At 39.0% G+C, this 26182-nt stretch overlaps 1 protein-coding gene across 1 annotated transcript in view; it reads left to right on the top strand.

Moving 5' to 3' along the window:
* Positions 1–26182, top strand: part of ITPR2 (inositol 1,4,5-trisphosphate receptor type 2) — a 534949-nt gene that overhangs the window by 196046 nt on the left and 312721 nt on the right. The window contains exons 22-23 of the mRNA XM_081250074.1: positions 17908–18101; positions 21884–22013. Of these exons, the coding sequence (XP_081106200.1) occupies positions 17908–18101; positions 21884–22013 (324 nt within the window). The remainder of the gene's footprint in view (positions 1–17907; positions 18102–21883; positions 22014–26182) is intronic.

Here is a 26182-nt window from a genome sequence, read left to right as displayed (position 1 = left end):
TCTCCTTGGGCACCCCTCTGTGTGTTCAAGTGAAAGGAAGAGTTGCACGTCTCTCACTTTACATCAAAAGCTAGAAATGATTAATCTTAGTGAGGAAGGCATGTTGAAAGCCAAAGATACACTAAAAGCTAGGCCTCTTGCACCAGTTAGCCAAGCAGTGAATGCAAAAGGAAGGTTCTTGAAGGAAGTTAAAAGTGCTACTCCAGTGAACATATGAATGGTAAGAAATGGAAACAGCCTTATTGCTGATATGGAGAAAATTGTAGTGATCTGGATAGAAGATCAAAGCAGCCACAACATTTCTTTAAGCCAAAGCCTAATCCAGAGGAAAACCCTAAATGTCTTCAATTCTCTGAAGGCTGAGAGAGGTGAGGAAACCGCAGGAGAAAAGTTTGAAGCTAGCAGAGGTCGGTTCATGGGGTTTAAGGGAAGAAACCATGTCCATAACATCAAAGTGAAAGGTTAAGCAGCAAGTGCTAAGGTAGAAGCTGCAGCAAATTATCCAGAAGACCTAGCTCAGATAATTCATGAAGGTGGCTACACTAAACAACAGATTTTCAGTGTAGACAAAGCAACCTTCTATTTGAAGAAGATGCCATCTAGGACTTTCATAGCTAGAGAGGAGAACTCAATGCCTGTCTTCAAAGCTTCAAAGGACTGGCTAACTCTTGTTGCGGGCTAAAGCAGCTGGTGACTTTGAGTTGAAGCCAGTGCTCATTTACCCTTCTGAAAATCCTAGGGCCCTTCAGAATTATGCTAACTCTACTTTGCCTGTGCTCTATAAGCACAACAACAAATCCTGGATGACAGCACATCTGCTTACAACATGGTTTACTGAATATTTTAAGCCCACTGTTGAAACCTACTGCTCAGACAAAAAGATTTCTTCCAAAATATTACTGCTCATTGACAGTGCACCTGGTCACGCAAGAGCTCTGATGGAGACATACAACCAGATTAATGTTGTTTCCCTGCCTGCTAACACAGCATCCATTCTGCAGCCCATGGATCAGGGAATAATTTTGACTTTCAAGTCTTATTATTTAAGAAATACATTTTATAAGACTATAGCTGCCTTAGGTAGTGATTCTTCTGATGGACCTGGGCAGAGTAAATAGAAAACCTTCTGGAAAGACTTCTCATTCTAGATGCCATTAAGAACATTTGTGATTCATGAGAAGAGGTCAAAATATCATCATTAACAGGAGTTTGGAAGAAGTTGATTCCAGCCCTCAGGGATGACTTTGAGGGGGTCAAAACTTCAGTGGAGGAAGTAACTGCAGATGTGGTATAAGTAGCAAGAGAACTGGAATTAGAAGTGGAGCCTGAAGATGTCACTGAATTACTATAATCTCAAGTTAAAACTTGAACAATTGAGGAGTTGTTTCTTACGAGAGAAGAAAGTGGTTTCTTGAGATGGAATCTGCTCCTGGTGAAGATGCTGTGAAGATTGTTGGGATGACAACAAAGGATTTAGAATATTATATAAACTGAGTTGGCAAAGCAGTGGCAGGGTTTGAGAGGATTGACTCCACATTTGAAAGAAGTCCTACTGTGGTTAAAATGCTGTCAAACAGCTACAGAGAAATTGTTCATGAAAAGAAGATCGATGCAGCAGACTTCATTGTTGTCTTGTTTTGAGAAACTGCCACGGCCACCTGAACTGCCACCAAGCCCCACCCTGATCAGTCAGCAGCCATCAACACTGAGGCAAGAGCCTCCACCAGCCAACAGATCATAATTCAGTGAGGTCTCAGATGATGGTTAGCATTTTTTTTATGATTAAGGTAATTTCATTTATTCATTTACTCTTACATTTATGAATTTATCAAATGACATGTTATTGTGAATACACTCTGTGAAAAGACTCAACTATTACTAGGACAGGCATGTCATGCAATGTTTGAACATGGGTAGACACTGACCTTCTTTGACGTTAAAAGAAAATAAACTATACGTTAAAAGAAAATAAACTATCCAGATGGTTAGCAATTTTTAGCATTAAAATATTTTTTAAGGTGTGTACATTTTTTTACACATAATGCTGTTGTACACTTAATAGACTAAACCATGGTGTAAACATAACTTTTATATGCATTGGGAAACCCAAAAACCTTCCTGAGACTCATTTTTATTGCGATATATGATTTGCCATGGTGGTCTGGAACTGAACCTGCAGTATTTCTGAGGTATGCCTATACTAATGTGATTAATTAAGACCACTTATTACAGGTGCGTGGGTGTATTTTGTTCTACTAGAGAGTCATTTAAATGGTTGGGACAAATGTGAATCGTACTTATACATTCTCCTAAGAGCAACATAACGTGTTAACTCGGAAAGGTGAGAGTACCATCTCCATTTGAGCAGAGTATAGAACTTGACACAGTCTGGAAATGGTTTAAGTCTAATTTGTTATTTAGTTATCCTGTCAATATCCTTTCATTTATCTGTTTGTTGTTTGAGTAGAACTGGGGTTCAAATTTAAACCTCCAAAATGGAGCAATAAAGTCTAACCACTGAGTAAGCCTTGGGCTCATTTGGGTTCTAGGTCACCACTGTCATTTTTTCTCACAATGGCCCCCCAACCCTTGAACTCACCACAGTTTGAAAAGACAATAGATCAGAAAACTGTCAAAAGATCAAATAAGAGCCGAATAGTTTCTTTTCATCTTCTACATTTTGCTTTTTCACAGCTCCAAGTTCTTGGGAGTTTCTGTAGTCAAGCCCTGAAAGGTCAGCCTGTTCCCAGTCGGTAACCAGATAATCTCTTTTTTTGGCATATATGTTATAATATTGAAGAAGGGAAATCACCACAAAAAAAAAATCGATGGAAATTCCATTTACTTTTAGGATTTCCTTTCCTTTGAGGTTTCAGGGTGGGAGCTGAAGTGCATTTGGTCTTAGAGAATAAAATACAGGTAACCACAGCAGCCTGAAATTATCCTCCTGCCCTAAAAGGATTCCAGCTGCACTGGTGACTCACGTAGCCCTGTGGGCCCAACCCAGGGTAGGGAAGAGATAAGGAGGGAGGGTAGTAGAGGCACCTTGGATACACAAATGTCCAGTAGTACCCTTTGCTCCAGAAGATTGGAGGAGGAGAGTGAGGGCGTGCTAACTCCCCATCTAGTGGCAAAGAACCAGCTGCTTCTTCAATTTAACTTTTTTTTTTTTTTTTGCCTTGGCTGGGACTTCACATGATCCACCTTGAAATGCTTTTCCTGGCAGCATAGTTGCTTTTTAAAAGGAGAAGGGAAATTGAGATGGGAGGTGGAGCAGAAACATTTTTTAATAGTGTTATATGGGTGGGAAAGGAAGAAAATATTTGCAGCAAAAAGTCTGCCAGAAAATAGTTTCTTCCTTTATAAAATCAGGAGGTTAATCTAAATGTGATCTTTACAGTCTCTTTGAGTTCAAAACTGTGATTCTTTGAAGATTAGTATGTAATTCTCATTCGCTCACTCAATGGTATTCTTTTTAATGTGTGTTGCAAAAGATTCCTTTTAGCAAATATCCATGAAGCATGACTCCTGGTTAAGAGCTGTGATTGCTCTTTGTAAAGACACCAGCTACAATGCCTTGAAACCAGGAACCTTAGTTCACTTAAAATATCGAGTGTATCAAAAAAAGCAAGCAAGGGCTTCCCTGGTGGCGCAGTGGTTGAGAGTCCGCCTGCCGATGCATGGGACGCGGGTTCGTGCCCCGGTCTGGGAAGATCCCACATGCCGCGGAGTGGCTGGGCCCGTGAGCCATGGCCACTGAGCCTGCGCGTCCAGAGCCTGTGCTCCGCAGCAGGAGAGGCCACAACAGTGAGAGGCCCGCATACCGCAAAAAAAATAAAATAAAATAAAAAAAAGGCAAGCAAGTAAGCAAGCAAGAAAGGCTTACCTGTGTGCAAGTTGGGACTCCGAGGACGTGTACATGTGGAGTTGGAGGATGAGAAAAAACAGAAATGAGGTTTAGTACAGTGACCATCACCGAACAGCAGGTAGCAAAGGTCCAGGCAGCTTCATTTTAAGGACTGTCTCTAATGCCCCTTCAGCTCCTGTCAATATTTCATCAGACTGAGCTCCTTCCAGGTCGGTATGAAGGACATAAGTTCACAGCACAGCTCACAGTGCTCAGAAGTGTCAGGCAGGTTGGCTTGCCGGAGGAAGATGCCACAGTGACCAGTCATCATTTGAGCATCTCTTTCCTGGACTTCTGGACTTAATTTTTCCCACCACCATTCTGCCCCTCACGATGCTTCTTTTGGATGGTCCTGCCTCGTCTCTGCTTCCAGCCTGTCCCTCGCCTTCAGGCAGATCTGTCTCATCCACTCTGGGTCTCGGTCCTCACACCTTCCTGCTCCCATCTGCTTCTTCTCCCTTCTGCCTACACCTTCTCCCCATTCACATCCTATGCTTCTAGTAAAGGGAGCTGGAGCCTCAAAGAGGCGGCCGGGGCTCGTGTGCAATCCTATCCACAGTGATAGGTTTCTCTTGTCCTCTAGGTTGTGTGTGTGCCCTGTGTCAGATGAGTGTGTTGTTCTCATCATACCTTGAGATTCTTCTCCTGACAGCAACTGCCCAGGAGCTATGGAGGTCCTTAGTGCAGGTTGTGTTCCCCAGGAAGCAGACCCTGAACAGAGATTAGCACGCGGGAGGCTTATTAGGGAGAGCTCTTAGCATCAACACTGGTGGAATGGAAGGGAAAAAAGCAGGCCTGGGCCAAGCAAGAAATTGGGTTGTGTTGTGGTCTTAGCAGGGAGCCTCTGGGGGGTCTGAAGGTGGGGTGTCCTTTCAGAGTTCTCTCTCATTGGAGTGAGGGGGCTGAGTTTTTATGCCCCTGTGGGCTGCCCTGGAATGGGGTGTGGTCTGGCTTGAGGCAGCCATTTTCAGACCAGCCAATCCCCAGAGGGCTCACTTTTGAAGGCTGTCCCCCAAGTGGCACTGCCAGCAGCTGAGGCAATAGTCCTTCATTCCTGAAAGGGAATCTGGGCAGGACCATCACAGCATCCACTACAGATATTTTCCAGAAAAGTACCAAGATTGGAAAAACTGGAGGTCAAGATTAAGATCTCATAGGAAAAACAGATTAGGAAGAAAACTAAAAATGATTCGGATCTTATAGAAGATAGAGATTAGGGAGACAAATAAAAACAAGATTAAGACATTTAAATGCACAACAAAGTTCTAGAGATGAAAAACATTTCTAGAGGCTACCTACTTCCAAATGCCCCAGAATCACTGGCATCAGAAATCTACTCCGGGCAGCAAGTGTTTTATGGAATCCTTTTCTTCGGATGTGAAGGAAGATGTCTGTGATATTCTGATCTTCTGAGTCTGGTTCTCTTACCAGCTTTGTGCTGTGCTGACTGCACCTCTGAGTCCTTTCTGGCTTAATGTATAATGTCTTTTACACTTTTGTTATATATTTTTTTCCTCCTTAAGCTTTTAGAAGTTTTAGAAAAAGTGCCTATAACTGTCAGGTTTTCTCTTAGTTATCAGTGGTGCCTGGGAGGACTTGTTTTCCCCCTCTGGGCTTAGTCTTCTCTCTCTATATCAAGAGATTCTCAAACACATGATCTACGCTAGATCATGTCCCTTTAAAAAATCAAATGAAGGTATAAAAATAGGCAGAGAATAACTATGTAATATGTCTATATATAGTTAATAGTGAGTGTCCACCATTTGCTAGGCCACACATTTGACAGAGGATTACTTCAGAAGGCAATCTATTATTTATAGTTAACGCCTAGCAGACATCAAAATCTTGCATATTTTTATCTGTAATCCTTGTCACAATCCAGCAGGTAGGTATTATGGTCACATTGTGCCCAGGAAATGTGCTCTTACAGAGGGTAAATGCTTGCCCTGAGACCATACAGCCTGTAGCTTGCTGAGCCAAATTTTGAATTCAGCTTTCTTTTTCTTTTTGTCTAGTTCTTCACAAAAACCAACAGCCCTGCCACGGATGTGCTTTCTGCTGTTACACTACTTTCTGTACAGATGACTTCTTCATCTGCAGGGACTCTGCTTTCTACTTTTTCCAAGTTTCCCAAGAAAGTTTAACACGAAACAGTGGGTGTTTATTAAAGAGTTTTGATTTAACTTGAGGTGATTTCACAAGTCAGATCCAAAAAAGAAAATTTAAGCCAAGAATCTCGCCTTCCTGAGCCGTTGTTGGGATTGTCTCAGAAACAAAGTTTGAAACACAAGTCTTAAAACTGTTACCACTTAAATATCTTGAAGTTGGATGCTCCTCTTCACTCCCTGCTGGTCTCCCTGACTCTGTTTTTGGCTTTTTCTCCACATTCCCACATAAGGATCCTTTTGAATCACATACTCTACCTCTCACTAGTTCTCATCATCTCTTAGAGAGTAACAACCCAAGTTCCCTAAGTTGGTGCCCACAGGTCTTCATAATCTGCATTAGACATCTCTAGTTCTGTTTCTTGCTGTTTCCCCAGTAATACGAAACAATTTTATCCTCTAGGACACTTTGCTATGAGCTACTTCTGTATTTCATATATACTTTCATAACTTGCTTATCACTAGGATGAATGTATGTGCCATGCCTTATATAAACATGCATTTGAAGGACAAAAATATTTAGACCCTAATATTCCAAATATATGTTGGTGACTTTTTTTTGTTAGTGTTGAAATTTTTTATGTCTGTTTTTCCTAGTAGACTTATGAAAGGCTCCATGACTCTTAGAATTACTACCTAGAAAATTCAATAATAAAGATTCAAATTTATTGACTGAGAGAGCCAGAAGTGGGGAGAAAAGCTATGAAAATACATTCTGTTTCTGGTTCCATAGCTGACTTGTACCATGCCCAACATAGCATGCATACTTGGCTTTCAAAAATATTTACTGAGTGACATACATTTGATGAATGTATGTAACCTACATGTTTTATATAAATATGTATTTGAATGATAAGAATATTTTCTAGATCATGACATCTCAGATTTATAATTGTTTTTCTTTTATTACTTAAGAACTTTTAATTTGGCTTTCGAAACTTCCAATGAATGGGAGATAACATGACAAATGCCAGTTCATGTTAAAATACTTCCTGGTATATTGTTTCTACAATTTTAGTGATTGATGTTATACCTTTTCGCGATCTCTGCACCATCTCTTTTATAATTGATGTATAGTTGATTTACAGTGTTTTGTTAGTTTCTGGTGTACAGCAAAGTAATTCAGTTATAAATGTGTGTATATATGTATATATATATACATATACACACACACACACACATATATGTAATATATTCTTTTTTCTATTCTTTTCCATTATTGTTTATTACAGGTAGATATTGAATATAAGTAGTTCCTTGTTCTACACAGTAGGAACTTGTTGTTAATCTGCTTTATATATAATAGTTTGCATATGCTAATCCCAAACTCCTAATTTATCCCTCCTCCCCTGACCCTGGCTTTCCCCTTTGGTAACCATAAATTTGTTTTCTATGTCTGTGAGTCTGTTTCAGTTTTGTAAATAAATGCATTTGTATCATATTTTAGATTCCACATGTAAGTGATATCATATGGTATTTGTCTTTCTCTTTCTGACTTACTTCACTTAGTACAATAATCTCTAGGTCCATCCACACTGATGCAAATGGCATTATTTCATTCTTTTTTTATGGCTGAGTAGTATTCTGTTGAATATATATATACCACATCTTTTTAATCCATTCATCTGTGAGCATTTAGGTTTGGTGCGCCATCTTAACAGAATAATATGGTTCAAATATTCCCTTGCTAACTGTGTAGGTTCATAAATTTCAGGAGGATTTAATGGGTATGATGCATGCATAATTTCCGTATTACACTAAGTCAGGAAGCAACTCTATAACTTCCTTCTAGTTCTCTCAGTCAGGGGTTGCTCACATAAATTTATGATACAAAAAAATATTTTTGTTATACTTTGTAATTAATTTAACTCAGTAGAGGCAGAAGACTCTGTAGGTTCATCTGTATTTCTCTGGGATGTGTTGGAAACAAAGACATTGTCTGTAGTACTTTGGGTTTTGGTTTCCCAAAGGTATCAGCCACACAATGGATGAAGCACCTTCCACAGTTTAGTGTGGAGTTTATTCTTATTCTCTAAGCTATAAAGTGACTCTGAAACCTCTGGAGTTCTGTAGGAGTGGTGTAAATGATTCCTGGCAGCCAGGAAGAGCTACTGACATTACCAAATTGAGTTAATAGGACAGAATCAATACCTAGATGACCTCACAAATAATAAGAATGACTAAAGAAGACCAGGTTGTCCTCACCTTCTTTCTACTCAGTTATTTCCTCCAATTGTAAATACTGTTTGACCCTCAGAATCTAATGCCTCAAGGTGTTAATACACTGGGGTAGGTTCCTCAGTTCCCTCCATTTCTGGTCAAGAGCATCCACCAGTGACCTACAGTAAGGCACTTTATTGGAACCCAATCATAGATTTGTAGAACGTTAGCACGTAAAGGGGCTGTAGAAATTGTCTAGATGAACTTCAGATCTTCATAGTACCTGTAGCAAATGGTCATCTAGGATCTCTTGGAACAACTGAGTGACCAAGATTTTACTGCTGCAAAAGGTAGGTCTTTCTTATTTACACCAGCTCCAAATATCATCTCTTTTGTTAGGTTATCCTAAATATACCTCCCTCTCACTTCCAACAAGCAGCCCTACTTTTGTTCCCTGAACCATGTGGAAATCTAGCCTCACTTTCACATATCAGTTCTTTCTATGTTTGCACATGGCCGGCATGTCACCTGAATATCTCCTCCTCTCTGTGTCATCACCAGCAGTTTCTTTAACAGTTCCCCTTATGTTTCTAATATTTTTGATCACTGGTTTGGCAAGAACAGTTAATTTCTCATTCATAACGAGAAACTTTACTTTTGTAATACAGTCTAGATGAAAATGGGTGTTTTTGGTAATGATGACATAGTATTGATTTCTACTGAACTTGAATGAAACTAAAGTTCTAGTTTGTGCTCTGTTAACATCACATTTTCCCATCACGTACTTGAGTTGGTTTTATTCGGACCTAAATGGCAGGGCATTTTATATTTTGATTTTACTTTGTTGGATTTAACCCATTAGTTTTCTTTTGTTAATGCATTGATTGATTTGTACATATTGAACCATCCTTGTGAACTTGGGATGAATCCCACTTGGTCGTGGCCTATGATCTTTTTTATGTATTGTTGGATTCGGTTTGCTAATATTTTGTTGAGAATTTTTGCATCTATATTCAAATATATCAAAGATATTGGCCTTTAATTTTCTTTTTTTGGTGGTGTCTTTGTCTGGTTTTGGTATCAGGGTGATGGTGGCTTCATAGAATATCTTTGGGAGTCTTCCCTCCTCTTCAATCTTTTGGAAGAATTTGACAAGGCTCAGTATAAGTTCTTCTTTGTATGTAGAATTCGCCTGTGAAGCCATCTGGTCCTAGACTTTTGTTTGTAGGGAGTTTTTTTTTTTTTTTTTAAATTACAGATTCTATTTCACTTCTAGTGATCGGTCTGTTCAAATCAACTATTTCTTCTTGATTCAATTTTGATGGGCTGTATGTTTCTAGAAAATTGTCCATTTCTTCTAGGTTGTCAAATTTGTTGGCATATAATTAATTGTTCATAGTATTCTCTTATGGTTTTCTGTATTTCTGCAGTGTCAACTGAGATTTCTCCTTTTTCATTTCTTATTTTGTTTATTTGGGTCCTCTCTCTTTTCTTCTTGGTGAGCCTGGTCAGAGGTTGGTCAATTTTGTTTACCCTTTCAAAGAACCAGCTCTTGGTTTTATTGATTTTAATCCATTAGTTTTCAACCTGTCCATGTAGTTTTGGGATTTGATGGAGTCATTTTCTATATTAGTTATCCTTCATTGTCTCATGTTGTCTTTGCATTTGCAAAACATGCTCTTTCTGACTTCACCTGTCACTGACAAAAATACTTATGTGGGCGAGGCAACAGCAGAGCAGCAAGGAACTAGAGGCCCTTTTAACAGTGATTGATTTAATAGGACTCTTTGGCTATAATCAGTTAACTAAAATCATATACCTATGAAACTGTACACTATTCAGTGTATATCTCTATGGTACGATAAATCAGAGGAGTGGTTGTTTTTGGTGGTGGTGGTGAGGGGGAATGTAGAGCTCAATAACTGAGAAAGGGCACAAAAGAGCTTTCTGGGGTAACGGAAATGTCTGAATATCTGGATACCATGTGGTTTATATGGGTCCTTCTTGTCCAAACTACTAAAACCTTTCATTTAAGATCTGCATATTGCACTGTATTTAATTTACATCTCAATTATAAAAATAGTATGTAAGTCCACTTATTGCTTGCATTACCAGCTGTTAAGAATTAAAGATCAGTTTGGCAAATTAAAATGAAATCTTGAGGTTTGGAATACTGAAATGACTTTGTCAGTATTTGACAGTGATGAAATCCAAAATAAAATGTAGAACTCAACCAGTGTTTTGTATGAATTGCTTTTTCAATTAATCCTTTGAATAACACTTCTTTAGGGTGTGGCATGGGAAATAAATTTCCTCTAAGCAGTCTACTTGATATTCAGAAAAAGATGGCTAATAACATTACTATACTTTAGTAACATGTTTCTTTTTTTCTTTGTTCTGTTTCTTTTTTTTTATAAATTTATTTATTTTATTTTTATTTATTTTTGGCTGCATTGTGTCTTTGCTGCTGTGCGCAGGCTTTCCCTAGTTGCGGTGAATGGGGGCTGCTCTTCGTTGCGGTGCACGGGCTTCTCATCACAGTGGCTTCTCTTTGTTGTGGAGCACGGGCTCTAGGCACACGGGTTTCAGTAGTTGTGGCTTGTGGGCTCTAGAGTGCAGACTCAGTAGTTGTGGCGCGTGGGCTTAGTTGCTCCGTGGCATGTGGGATCTTCCCAGACCAGGGCTCGAACCCGTGTCCCCTGCATTGGCAGGCAAATTCTTAACCACTGTACCACCAGGGAAGCCCTGTTCTGTCTCTAAGATCTTGGAAAGTTGGAATCTGTAAATGGCTTATCAACATACTGTGTTCAATGAGTGTTTATTCAGAATGAAGAAAATTAAGTGTCGTATCATCTACTCTGGCCATTGAGTATTCTTTATAAATCATTGCTCTGCAAGACTTCTCCTTTTAGAGGTGATATTTTGTGTCAGCCATGTCATAGTGTAATAGGTAATGAGCTATGATTATGTGATGGACCACAGGCTCATTACTAACGTGGCGACCACTATAATAGAACATAATGAAACAGAGAAGAGCTGTTTTTCATGGGTGTAGTGAAAACATGCATGTGTCCTCCATTTTTCATTTTGAGGAATACAATTATATGGTATTTTTCGTTCTTCATGATTTTTTTGCACACATTATATAATTTTATTCTCACAAGGAATTGGGACCTGTTTTATTAGGATTAAGATTCTGAGCATCAGATGGCAAAGTGATTTGAGAAAGATCACAGTAATCTAAATCCTTCACACCATTCAAAGCCTAGTTCACAATTGTATCTCTTCACTGAAGCTGCCTTTCACTCTCTTCACCCTAAGATAATTTTCCCAATTAAAATAAATATCCTAAGCAATTTTGTATACCATCCATGCTATACTATTACTATCTTATTTGCTTTGTATTTGGTCTTCAACTGGGGAGGGGGGAGACATGTTTTCTGTTTTCTTAGCTCTATTATAAACTCTCTGCTTCTCTTGTGTCCTCCCATCCTCGATATCCCTAACATAAGAGCCAGATGAACATTGGTTACCTAATAAATAGTTTCTGAACAGGGACTGCCCTTAAAATTAAATTGTGTCATATAAACATAATGCCACGAGTAGTGTTGGTTCATTATATAATAATAACTGGTTGGATAAGGTCACTTTAGAATAATGTGAGCAGATTCATGATATGATTAATAGTAATTCTACGTTTTCAGTACACAGATTTAACTAGGATATTTTCTTTCTGCATTTGGTAGGTTTCTGAGTTCTAGTATAAAATCTCTGGAAACTTGGAAGGTGATAGCCTTTAGTGAAGCAACATGTGTGGGGAAAAGATGCACATTGACATTAGTTAACCAGAATCTGAGGTTCTGCCACTTTCTGGTCGTGTAAAATGAGATAGGTTCCCCACCTCCCTACCTGCTGTGAACAGTGTATGTGGCCTAGCAAAGTACATGGGATGTGATATGCCCTTGATAAAGTCAGATTCCGTGATTTTCCTTATCTCATTGTTATCTATTGTATTAAACATGTTTTTCTTTTTAACAAATATGTTTTTAAGTAACATGAAATTATATATGCTTTTAGAAAAAAATAGAAAATTTAGAAAGTATAAAAGAAAGCAAGCAAAAACTCACCTTGATGAAACTTACCCTTAGTGTAATAATATCTAATTTTTTATATAAGCCTTATAAAAATTATTATTATTTTTTTGGCTGCATTGGGTCTTCATTGCTGTGCGCGGGCTTTCTCTAGTTGTGGCGAGCAGGGGCTACTCTTCGTTGCAGTGTGTGGGCTTCTCATTACGGTGGCTTCTCTTGTTGTGGAGCACGGGCTCTAGGCACGTGGGCTTCACTAGTTGTGGCACATGGGCTCCACTAGTTGTGGCATGTGTTCTCAGTAGTGTGGCTCCCGGGCTGTAGCACTCAGGCTCAGTAGTTGTGGTGCACGGGCTTAGTTGCCCCGCGGCATGTGGGATCTTCCTGGACCAGGTATCAAACCTGTGTTCCCTGCATTGGCAGGCGGATTCTTTTTTTTTTTTTTTTTTTTTTATTTATTTTTGGCTGACGTTGGGTCTTCATTGCTGCGCATGGGCTTTCTCTAGTTGCAGCAAGCGGGGACTATGCTTTGTTGCGGTGTGCAGGCTTCTCACTGTGGTGGCTTCTCTTGTGGAGCACAGGCTCTAGGCATGCAGGCTTCAGTAGTTGTGGTGCACAGGCTCAGTAGTGGTGGCATATGGGCTTAGTTGCTCTATGGCATGTGGGATCTTCCTGGACCAGGGATCGAAACTGTGTCCCCTGCATTGGCAGGTGGATTCTTAACCACTGCTCCACCAGAGAAGTCCCTTGGTAGGTGGATTCATAACCACTGCACCACAAGGGAAGTCCCAAAATTATCATTTTTAATAATTCGTTTGTTTATCCAACTTTTTTTTATTTGTGCAATAATCTAACAAGCATGTATGGAATGGCTGCTATGTGTCAGGCACTATTCCTGGTGTTGGAGATAGAGCAAAAACTAGGCAGAATCCATGTCTTCATGGAGTTTATGTTCGTTTTTGAGGGAGGATACAATAACCACATAAACAAATATAAAATATGGTGTGAGATAGTGATAATGCCAGGACTGAAATGTAAAGCAGGATCCAGAGTGATGGCAATCCTACTTTAGAGAGGGTGGCCAGAAGAGATCTGAGGAGGGGACATTGAACCAGAAATCAGAAAGGATTTTGAGGGAGTGAGCCAGGTGACCATCTGGGTAAGAGACCTCCAGGCAGAGGAATACCAAGTTCCCTCCATCTCCAGCTCATGGATTAAAAACTCTGTTTGCCTGAATGGATAAAGAAGATGTGGTACATATATGCAGTGGAATACTACTCACCCATAAAAGAAATGAAATAATGCCGTTTGCATCAACTTGGATGGATCTAGAGATCATCATACTAAGCGAAGTAAGTCAGAAAGAGAAAGACAAATACCATATGATATCATTTATACGTAGAATCTAAAATATGACACAAATGAACTTATCTACGAAACAGAAACAGACTAACAGACATAGAGAACAGATTTGTGGTTGCCAAGGGGAAGGGAGGGTAGGGGAGGGATGGGATTAGTAGATGCAAACTATTATATATACAATGGATAAACAACAAGGTCCTACTGTATAGCACTGGCAACTATATTCAATATCCTGTAATAAACCATAATGGGAAAGAATATGAAAAAGAATATGTATATTTATGTATAACAGAGTCACTTGGCTGTACACCAGAAACTAACACAACATTGTAAATCAACTATATTTCAATAAAATAAATTAAAAAAATAAGATATCATTGGGGAAAAAAAAAAAGAAGTACATGGACTGGATATGTAGTTCTCCAAAATACTGTGATCTGACTTTGAACTGGGAGTGCTGGTTATTTATTGTTATCTAGGGTGTTAAATCTTTTTTTTTTCTTTCTTTTTTTTTTACATCTTTATTGGAGTATAATTGCTTTACAATGGTGTGTTAGTTTTTGCTTTATAACAAAGTGAATCAGTTATACATATACATATGTTCCCATATCTCTTCCCTCTTGTGTCTCCCTCCCTCACCCTCCCTAATCTTGACCTTTCTTTTAGTCCAGGTTGATACCATGTTCCCTGTCACTCTGCTTATATCACTAGCTTAACTAAGGTTTTGATCTTGTGTTAATGTTTTTGGGTTTTTGGCATCAAAAAAGTCCTTTTATAACCCAGACCCTAACCACTGGGAGGAAGCACTGCTCCAGAGAATGTTCAAAATGGAAAAAACTGCTGTAGTTCTAGAGAGTGTAGGCATTTTCCAGCAAGTGAAAGTTTATAAGGAGCTGCTGAGCAGGGAGGGGAAGTAGGAAGACGTCCTGAAACATGTCTTTATGGTTTAACATCATTCTGTTTCAAATGAATTATAATAACAGCAGATACATTTTTCCAAGTCCAACTATAAAAATATGTTTCAGGGAAATAAGAATGGTTTTGGGGTTATCCATTTTTTGGCTATTACTATAAAGCATTGAGAGCTGCCTTTGGTAGTCACTAAACGAGAAAATTGCTGTGAACAATTATTCACAGAACTCTTATCAAATATGTCTATTATCTCTTATAAATGTTTAGAAGATTTCAGAAGTGTCTATCTGAAATCTAAACAACTGGAAAATTCAAATTATCATTTTTATTCTTATGTGTTCATAGGAGAAAAGTATTTCTAATAGAAAGAGGTAACAGATAAAGAGGACTTTAAATAAAACACCAAGGGAAGTAAGGTAAATTTCAGTCACATAAGATTCTGTTAAATCTCTTTTACTGTCTATAAATCTACATAACTCTTAATGATTGTTGAAGCCTATAGTGTGATTACCGGCAGTAAAATGACTTTGGAATAAGGAAGAATTAAATCATGGTTAGCACAGCTTTAGTGTTATGTAAATCCCTTATTGCTTTTCACGTCTCTGGAATTGGTAATGGAAACTTGGCTCACTGGAACCATCAAAGAAATAAAGCAGTGGACTCTCAACCCGTTCCCAGATACCATTTCTAGTATGCATTTGCTGTACTTGTCTTACTTTTGGGTTTTTCTCTTGAGGGAATTAGGATTAGTAAAAATATCTATACAATCATATAATGAAAGAACCTGGACAGTCTGTCTGCTTTTGTTTCTAAGCAATTCCTTCCTCTGTACTTTTACCTAACAAAGATGACTCCATTTTTCACACCATTTCAATATACTTTATACATAAATCCAAATTCTAGTTGCTGAGTTAATATAAAAGACATAGAAAACCTGAATTTATCCAGAGGATTTATATTATGGTACAGTGCCCTTTCACTGAAAACTTTTCAGTAGTATTAACTAATTATGGTTGAGAAGAGAAGTAGATTTCTTCTTTTGTATTGCTGAAGACCAATCACCTTTGACTTATCTCAGCAGTCTAGAATTAGAAATTTTTCTGTGGAAAAATGGATACCAGGAGCCTTGCACGTCTGTTATTTATGTGGTGTTTGACTTATGTTTTCCAAGCTGTAGTAGTTCCTAATTGAAGCACTTCTCATCACCACCAATCAACTCTAGAAAATGTAGCATCTTTTAATTTTGCAAACTCAGAGTTGGCCATATATGGAGATGTGAGGCGAGTTGTGTGGCAACCACGTGCCACAGGCATCTAAGGCTGTGGTATCACTGGAATGAACACTCCCATTTCATTGACCACATGTGTTATATATTATTATGTTTCTGGCCTCTAGATTTTAATTTCTTGGTGACAAGACCTATATTTGGGGGAAAGAATTGTCTGAGTGAATGTTTTGTATGTAACAATCATTTAGATTAAATGATTATTTTCCATGCAAATCTAAATAAGATGCAGACACTGGGTGCCAAGGACTTTTGTGTGAATCAAGTGTAAGAATAACAGAGGAGCCTGTTCTGTGTTGGTGGTGAGAAAGCATCTCTTGGAGGCTAACACATATATATACTAGAATCCAGGCTTGGATAAATGTACTGGTTGAACATTGATGACTGAAAACTATTGCCAACAACCAGATTGTATCCCTGCAATCTATGGGGGGATTCGGAAATACTCAACTGTTATGATTGTATGAGAACCATAGACAATGAAGCATTCTGCTTCATTACAGGTTTTTCTGTTAGAAAATGGGGCTGTCTCAAATCCTTTGTCTCAACCCTGTCCAAACTTGGAAATTATCTTTCATATTTTTTTTCTTATGCCTTTTTTTTGGCTTATGCAAGCAGCAGTGTAATAAAAGTTCCTAGATTCTCAGAATGAAAACCCAAATTAATTTCTGCCTGGAAGGTGCCACTCTAGGAAAAATGTTCCTTCATTGCCTACTCAAAAATGTACTATTTCAGTACCACCCTCTTGTACATATACTAATTTCATCTATGGATAAGATAATGAATTTTAAAAGGCATTTCACCTTTCACAATATACAAATAATATTGGTTACCACTGGCTCCATGGTAACTGTGGTCTGCGCATAGGACCGTGAAGATCCTCGTGAATCATCCTTTACATATTTTCCTTTTCTTTGTTTGCCTTTCAATCCTGTAGGTATTCCCACAGTTTATGCTCTTTGCTTAGAGCTGAGAGTTTTATCTCATCCCATCTTATTTCCATTTCCCTTTCTCTTGGTTTCCACCCTGAGACACTGGGAGAAAGGAAAATTCTTTGCCAGATTCTTAGGCCTTTGCTTGAGGCAAAGCTCCACGAACACCCACGAAGCAAAGACCACTGTTCTGAAAGGAAAGCAGACAGTTGTTCTTTCAAATCCTTGTTGCTCGTTGTAGGGATTTAGAAGTGAGAAACAGCAGTTAAGCTGGAGAGGGTAAATCGTAACAGTGGCAGGAGGATCCTTTGGTACAACTGCTTGTGGTTAGAGTGAGGAATGAGTGCGTGGGCAGTTTTATTGGAGGACAAATTAAATGAGAAGCCAAACTCAGGAGAAGACACAGAAAAGGAGTAACACCTCGTTGAAAATGATCATTTGTCAATAGTTTGTTTCCCTAATTATCTCAAACATAGCTGCTTTTTGTGGATTTTGAATTACAATTTTCTATTCAAATTGATGAAGGAATGGATAAAATGGTGCTTCCTCTCTAGATAAGAGTTTTTCTTAAAATGAAGCTGTAAAAATCCTCCTCCCAAGCTCTTTTCACAAGCATTACGAAAGCAAAGCTAAAAAGTCCTTGGTTTGAGGGTAGGGTTAGGACACTAATTTAAATGTTTTCATGTAGTCTTTGTATCCTCACTTGCAACGCCCTTTATCGTAGAGATTGATAACCTTTCTTCCTCATTATTGTAAGAGTTAGTGCCTATTGGTGTGGTAGTTGGTAGGACTTCCTGTGCTCCAGAAGGACCCGATTTGGATATTGTTAGAGCTACCAGTGGCTCACCTGCAGTGTGTCATTTGAAAGCACTTTCTGAGAAAAGTAAACTTTCAGTTCTAAAATCTGTCATTTTGAAATGTGTCTGCACTATTTTAACTTTATCTGCAAGGAAATAGCTGGAGCGAGGCTGATGCTATTCATTTCCATCCTTAGTACTTTTCCTGCCACATTTTCAGTCTGGTTGTGGCCAACTGGATATAACAGCTGTCTCCCGAGGTGGCGTGTGTGTTGACTTAAGGACTTTTCTTGTGCCAGGAAACAATGTCATGAGAACCATCCATGGGGTGGGAGAATTGATGACCCAGATGGTGCTCAGCAGAGGTTCCATCTTCCCCATGAGTGTGCCTGACATCCAGCCCAGCCTGCATCCCAGCAAGCAGGGGAGCCCCGCCGAGCACGAGGATGTCACTGTCATGGACACCAAGCTGAAGATTATTGAGATTTTACAGGTACAGGACCTAATGGAAGGGAAGTGAGAAACACCTAACTGTGCCTATTGCTTTAACTTCTTACACATTTTGTTCCAGATCATTGTGTAAATATTCTGAAATGGTATTGATCTAATTTTATTTCTTTTACGTTAATGATAAGCCTGGTAAGAAATCTTACACTGACACTATTTAACATATTAATTACATGTGTGAATTCTCACTAAATATAATATATTAATGATGATACCTAACAAATGTGGAGTGCTTCGAGGTTGACATAACTTCTTTCATATGTATTTTCTCATTTAGCATTGACCCTGATTAAATTTTACCTTTATTTAAGAAGAATTTCAGAGTAGGCAAAGTTAAGATTGAATTCCAACTGTTTTTCTATTTTTAATTGAATTAGACATATGATTCTACGTATACAGATTTATCGTAGTATGAAACTCAAAAAAATTTATTTTTATTGACAAAAATGTTAATAATTGTTTTTAATATTTTATGTAAGTGACTATCTCTCTTGATGATTTCGTTTCCAAGAGGCTAGGAATAATATATATATATATATATATATTTAAAATAACCTAGTCCAATACCTATCTCTGTGAATTTAAAGGGGATAAATTACTATTTCATGACCAGTGGTTTAGTGGATAAATTCCCCACTACTGTAGCTATGAATTCTTAGCATTTTTTTTAAGTTTGGAAAGTAGTTTTATGATCCTTTAATTATAGCATTTATTCCAGATTCGAAGAATGGAGCCTGGAGTTTTTGAGGATCTATTAAAATTCTGGAAACAGTTTCCTAAGTCTTTCATCATAATTTGATGTAGACTGAGCTACCAGAAGTGGGTTAGTAGTCCTGGAAGGGTCTGCACATTTTTATTGAAAGTAATTAGATTTATAATCATAAAAGATTTCACAGTTCCTCCAGGAATTCCAAAGGCTGAATCCCGAGAAATATTGGCACCCCTCCCAACCCCGTGTTCATGACCCTGAGAAATCACTCAGTTGTCCTGTTCTTAACCTGTGGAAGGTGTTGGGCACCCAACCTGTGGGTAATGGGCCTCCAGCTTAGCATCCTCCTCCTCACGGCAGAGCCTCTGAAATACATGTCCTCATTTTAGCCCAGTGACAGTTCAGAAAAGTAGCATTTACAAAAGTCCCTAACAGCCAAAAAACGATGAGATGGAGATACTATGGCAGGGCAGGCTAGGGCTGACTTGCTTTTGCTGCGTCTTTTGGGCTCTTTATGTATTTCTTGTTGAACCTCTGTTCTTGCTCTGATTTTTGTGCCTCCGTGTCTGAGTCTGATGCTCTGTGTCTGTGTTCCCATGTGCTGTGGCACTTGAATGTTTCTTTCTTAGAACTTCCCTTCAAGAATTTCTTTGTAGCCACGCTCCTTAAGCAAGTCTCCTGCTTTCTGCCATCTCTTCCTCCTCTCAGGCTCTTCCTTTCTTTTCCCCGTCATTTCTTGTATTTCTTTTAGTCTTTTCATTTCTCTCTTATTCTCCCCCTCTGTCTGTCTTCAGCTCTTTCTCGACTCTCTTTCTCTGACTTTCTTTTTATTCTTCCCTTTCCCCTCTTCCCTTCTACCTTCCATTCTTTTTCATAATTAAATATAGTAGAGGATGAAAGTTTGAATTTTGGCTCTATTTATAAAATATGATTCCTTGAACACTAATCTTCAACTCAAAGCTAACAAATGTTTCATTAACTCATGTTTTAATCATTTGTTCTTTACATAAGTTTGTTTAAAAAACACCCTTCTTTTTATGCACCCACAGTCTAGCTTCTCCCACCCTCTGCTCGGGGCTGCCAAATCCACTGGCTCTTTCTCAGCCCTCTTCTCCCACAATCTGTCTCCTGCTTTGAAATTCCCCATATTAACTGGAATCAGTTCAGCCAATATGTGTTGCAGTGCTCACTGCATGTTAATAAAAGAGTCTCTCTGGTGTTTACTTTTCCTTCTGGATTATATGCTCTTCAAAGGCAGGTTTTATATCCTTGGTACCTTTTCTGTACCCTTGGCAGCTTCCTCAGTAGCTGGCTCAACAAGTTTGTTGAATTTGATGGAACATAGCTAACATAGAGCATGGTTGCTGCCCAGGAGGAGCATAAAGGTCTAGCAGAGGAGGAGAAGGGGGGAAAGGGAGAGGGAGAGAGAGAGTGAGAGAGAGAGAGAGAGGGAGAGAGGGAGAGGGAGAGAGGGAGGGAGGGAGGGAGGTTGATTCAACTTTGGACCTGTAGGTGTAGATAATGTGTTGGGTGAGCAAAGAGGAGAAAAATTGATTCGGACTGGGGAACTAGGGAAAGCTTCACTTCAAAAGGGATTTAAATAGGACCTTGGGGCTTCCCTGGTGGTGCAGTGGTTGAGAGTCCGCCTGCCGATGCGGGGGACACGGGTTCGTGCCCCGGTCCGGGAAGATCCCACATGCCACGGAGCGGCTGGGCCCGTGAGCCATGGCCGCTGAGCCTGCGCGTCCGGAGCCTGTGCTCCGCAACGGGAGAGGCCACAACAGTGAGAGGCCCGCGTAACACAAAAAAAAAAAAAAAAAAAAAAAATAGGACCGTGGAGGATATCTCAAAAGCTGGTTATTATGGGGTGGAGGAGAAGAATATTCAATGTAAAGTGAACAACAGAAATGAATGTGTGGAGGCAAAGGAGACACTGCAGGCATTCCAGCCTGTGCTCTCAGGACTGAGAAGAGTGGAAGAGAGAGTGAGAGGAAGGGGGCAGCAGGAGGGGGGCACGGGGCAGGGGTCTGATATGACGGCGGCGTAGATAGTGAGAACTAGGGGGAGATGGTACCACCAAATACCAAGTTTTCTCGAAACTTGCCTGCCCATTACTGTTTGCTGGAACAATAACAGTCTCTTAAGAGAGTGTAAGGGACACAGGTAATAATTATTCTGGGAGCAAAGGCCAACCCAGGCCTCTCCCAGGCAAACTGGGATGGAAGGTCACCCTGTGTAAGTACAGCTCTCTGTTGTTTCCCGTCTCCAGTCATGTCGGTGGCACATATTTTTCCTTCTCTGATCTCCACTGTATTCTATCCCACGTGAGGTAGCCCTCCTTAATTTCCTAATTATTTTAACAATGCTGTATCTTGTTTTCCCGACTCAGTCACTGGCATGTTGAGGACCCTGGGCTTCAGGCATTTGCATTCTTCTCAGTGCTGAGCACAGACGGGAACCTTATTGACACTTAGTTTCTGTCAATACGTCCATTAAGGAGAACAAGGACAAAAACACAGACCCAAGGAAAAACAGGCACTAGGGAGGCACATCCCTGGTATATTAGATTCTATTACTTAAGCTGTCCTTTTGTAGCCTAGATCCAGGATTCATTGTGGTGTAGCCAGAATCCACACTATTGCAGCTGAAATCTCGCCTTTCTGTGCCTGAATGAGGGTCACAGCTCCAGTACTTTCCTTGCCGAGCCGGTGAAAACTCTGCAAAGTGCTTGGAAAATTATGTCATCGTTACCTCTTCATCCAGACCCAGGAGATACCTCTACTTGGAATATTCTGAGAGGAATCATGGAGAGTCAGGTTTTCTTCTTTCCAAAAACTGTTCAGGGATTTTACTGACATTGGCTAATGGAAATGCATCACTTTTCTTAGTGTTAGGACTGATTATCATGTAAGCAACAGAAGTGGTAGGAGTTTACCAGTAAAGTTTCTAACTAGTTCATGTGACATGTTGATAGTAATGTGGCTCTTGGTGTCCTGTAATGAATTTTTAAACACCATGCTGATGAAAGAAACTTATGTTGTTTTTAATGTTTCTTGTAGTTTATCCTGAGTGTCAGACTGGATTATAGGATCTCATATATGCTGTCAATATATAAGAAGGAATTTGGGGAGAACAATGGAAATGCTGAAACGTCCACCAATGGCTCTCCCGATACATTGCTGCCATCAGGTATTTCCTCTGTGACAATATTTCCTCTTTGGATGGTGTTTTCCTGAGCACTTGAAAGTTCCTTTTATGTTTTAAAACAAGAAGTATTCCTATGAGACAAAAATGTCAAAATATCTCCACCAATAAAATGAAGGAACTGAGACAGAAATTAAGTAACTTGCCTAGAATGGCAGCGAGGATGTTTGCTGCTACTGGTGCTCAGTCCTTTGAATGCAGTTTTTCTGGTAATCTTCACAACTCTGTGAAGTCGAGGTAGTGTTTTTTTGTTGTTGTTGTTTTTTTAACATCTTTGTTGGAGTATAATTGCTTTACGATGGTGTGTTAGTTTCTGCTTTATAACAAAGTGAATCAGCTATACATATACATATATCCCCATATCCCCTCCCTCCTGCATCTCCCTCCCACCCTCCCTATCCCACCCCTCTAGGTGGTCACAAAGCACCAAGCTGTTCTCCCTTTGCTATGTGGCTGCTTCCCACTAGCTATTGGTTTTACGTTTGGTAGTGTATATATGTCCATGCCACTCTCTCACTTTGTCCCAGCTTCCCCTTCCCCCTCCCCACGTCCTCAAGTCCATTCTCTAGTAGGTCTGCACCTTTATTCCCATCCTGCCCCTAGGTTCTTCATGACCATTTTTTTTTTTTTAGATTCCATATATATGTGTCAGCATACGGTATTTGTTTTTCTCTTTCTGACTTACTTCACTCTGTATGACAGATTCTAGGTCCATCCACCTCACTACAAATAACTCAATTTCGTGTCTTTTTGTGGCTGAGTAATATTCCATTGTATATATGTGCCACATCTTCTTTATCCATTCATTTGTCAATGGATACTTAGGTTGCTTCCATGTCCTGGCTATTATAAATAGAGCTGCAATGAACACTGTGGTACATGACTCTTTTTGAATTATGGTTTTCTCAGGGTATATGCCCAGTAGTGGGATTGCTGGGTTGTATGGTAGTTCTATTTTTAGTTTTTAAAGGAACCTCCATACTGTTCTCCATAGTGGCTGTATCAATTTACATTCCCACCAACAGTGCAAGAGGGTTCCCTTTTCTCCACACCCTCTCCAGCATTTATTGTTTGTAGGTTTTTGGATGATGGTTCTGACTGATGTGAGATGATATCTCATTGTAGTTTTGATTTGCATTTCTCTAATGATTAATGATGTTGAACATTCTTTCATGTGCTTGTTGGCAATCTGTATATCTTCTTTGGAGAAATGTCTATTTAGGTCTTCTGCCCATTTTTGGATTGGGTTGTTTGTTTTTTGCATATTGAGCTGCATGAGCTGCTTGTAAATTTTGGAGATTAATCCTTTGTCAGTTGCTTCATTTACAAATATTTTCTCCCATTCTGAGGGTTGTCTTTTGGTCTTGTTTATGGTTTCCTTTGCTGTGCAAAAGCTTTGAAGTTTCATTAGGTCCCATTTGTTTGTTTTTGTTTTTATTTCCATTTTTCTAGGAGGTGGGTCAAAAAGGATCTTGCTGTGATTTATGTCATAGAGTGTTCTGCCTATGTTTTCCTCTTAAGTGTTTGATAGTGTCTGGCCTTACATTTAGGTCTTTAATCCATTTTGAGTTTATTTTTGTGTATGGTGTTAGGGAGTGTTCTAATTTCATTCTTTTACATGTAGCTGTCCAGTTTTCCCAGCACAACTTATTGAAGAGGCTGTCTTTTCTCCATTGTATATTCTTGCCTCCTTTATCAAAGATAAGCTGACCATATGTGTGTGGGTTTATCTCTGGGCTTTCTGTCCTGTTCCATTGATCTATATTTCTGATATTTCTGTCTTTGTGCCAATACCATATTGTCTTGATTACTGTAGCTTTGTAGTATAGTCTGAAGTCTGGGAGCCTGATTCTTCCAGCTCTGTTTTTCTTTCTCAAGATTGCTTTGGTTGTTCAGAGTCTTTTGTGTTTCCATACAAATTGTGAAAAATTTTTTTTTCTAGTTCTGTGAAAAATGCCAGTGGTAGTTTGATAGGGATTGCATTGAATTTGTAGATTGCTTTGGGTACTATAGTCATTTTCACAATGTTGATTCTTCCAATCCAAGAACATGGTATATCTCTCCATCTGTTGGTATCATCTTTAATTTCTTTCATCAGTGTCTTAAAGTTTTCTGCATACAGGTCTTTTGTCTCCTTAGGTAGGTTTATTCCTAGATATTTTATTCTTTTTGTTGCAGTGGTAGTTGGGAGTATTTCCTAAATTTCTCTTTCAGACTTTTCATCATTAGTATATAGGAATGCAAGAGATTTCTGTGCAGTAATTTTGTATCCTGCTACTTTACCAAATTCATTGATTAGCTCTAGTAGTTTTGTGGTAGCATCTTTAGGATTCTCTATGTATAGTATCATGTCATCTGCGAACAGTGACAGCTTTTCTTCTTCTTTTACGATTTGGATTCCTTTTATTTCTTTTTCTTCTCGGATTGCTGTAGCTAAAACTTCCAAAACTATGTTGAATAACAGTGGTGAGAGTGGGCAACCGTGTCTTGTTCCTGATCTTAGTGGAAATGGTTTCAGTTTTTCACCATTGAGAATGACGTTGGCTGTGCGTTTGTCATATATATGGCCTTTATTTTGTTGAGGTAAGTTCCCTCTATGCCTACTTTCTGGAGGGTTTTTATCATAAATGTGTGTTGAATTCTGTCAAAAGCTTTTTCTGCATCTATTGAGATGATCATATGGTTTTTCTCCTTCAGTTTGTTAATATGGTTTATCACATTGACTGATTTGCATATATTGAAGAATCCTTGCATCCCTGGGATAAACCCCACTTGATCATGGTGTATGATCCTTTTAATGGGCTGTTGGATTCTGTTTGCTAGTATTTTGTTGAGGATTTTTGCATCTATGTTCATCAGTGATATTGGCCTGTAGTTTTCTTTCTTTGTGATAGCTTTGTCTGGTTTTGGTATCAAGGTGATGGTGGCCTCATAGAATGAGTCTGGGAGTGTTCCTCCCTCTGCTATATTTTGGAAGAGTTTGAGAAGGATAGGTATTTGGTCTTCTCTAAATGTTTGATAGAATTTGCCTGTGAAGCCATTTGGTCCTGGGCTTTTGTTTGTTGGAAGATTTTTAATCACAGTTTCAATTTCAGTGCTTTTGATTGATCTGTTTATATTTTCTGTTTCTTCCTGGTTTAGTCTTGGAATGTTGTGCTTTTCTAAGAATTTGTCCATTTTTCCAGGTTTTCCATTTTATTAGCATAGAGTTGCTTGTAGTAATCTCTCATGATCCTTCGTATTTCTGCAGTGTCAGTTGTTACATCTCCTTTTTCATTTCTAATTCTATTGATTTGAGTCTTCTCCCTTTTTTTCTTGATGAGTGTGGCTAATGGTTTATCAATTTTGTTTATCTTCTCAAAGAACCAGCTTTTAGTTTCAGAGTCTGAATTTTTTATGCATTATGCTCTTTTGGTGAAAATCCAAGGTTTTTTGGGGTTTTTTTTTTTTTTTGACTTGGATCAAAGAGCAGTGTGTAATGCTGCTATCAGGAGGAAAGGTATTTTGTAGGAATCACCCCACTCAAGAATAAAGACATGGTATTCACCACAATGGTCTGGATGTGGGTGTTGGCTTTATTGTGTGTGTGTATGCATGCATTCGTTCTTTATTTCCTTGCATGGTTGTAAATTGGTACTATATTTCAGTTTTTCACATTTAAAATGTGTAAGAATGAAGCCACTCTATCTGAGAGTGGGGTAACACAATGACATAAGAGCATAAAATTTATTGTAAAAATTTTGTGACTCTAGAAAGTACCTTGTGAAACCTAAGGTATATTAAATTACCATTTTTCTGGATAGATCAGGCCAGTCATGGCAAGTTGGAAACTATGTTGTATTGAAGAATTAGCCAGTTAACAGAATTCTTTTGCTGGGGCAGGATTTGTACACCAATATGATACTTTCTTTTAACCACAACCACTGTAACAACATCAGGAAACCTCCTCTTCTTTGTGCATCAATCGATTTGATAGGAATGAGTCAATGATTATAAGTGTGTAGTTAATGTAGATGCTCAACCAAATGTCCTGCTGTCTGACTCATCGGTACAATCCAAAGGCAGCATGCCTCTACGGAAGGGGTTAAGCTGTCCTGAGCTAGAAGTCTCCCTGGAACATTTGCAACAGTGTTGGTTTTTTTATGCTTCCCAGA

The sequence above is a fragment of the Mesoplodon bidens genome (genome assembly GCF_964165515.1).
Source record: "Mesoplodon bidens genome assembly, chromosome: 11".
NCBI classification, from domain to species: domain Eukaryota; kingdom Metazoa; phylum Chordata; class Mammalia; order Artiodactyla; family Ziphiidae; genus Mesoplodon; species Mesoplodon bidens.
This window is presented reverse-complemented; position numbering and strand designations above follow the sequence as displayed.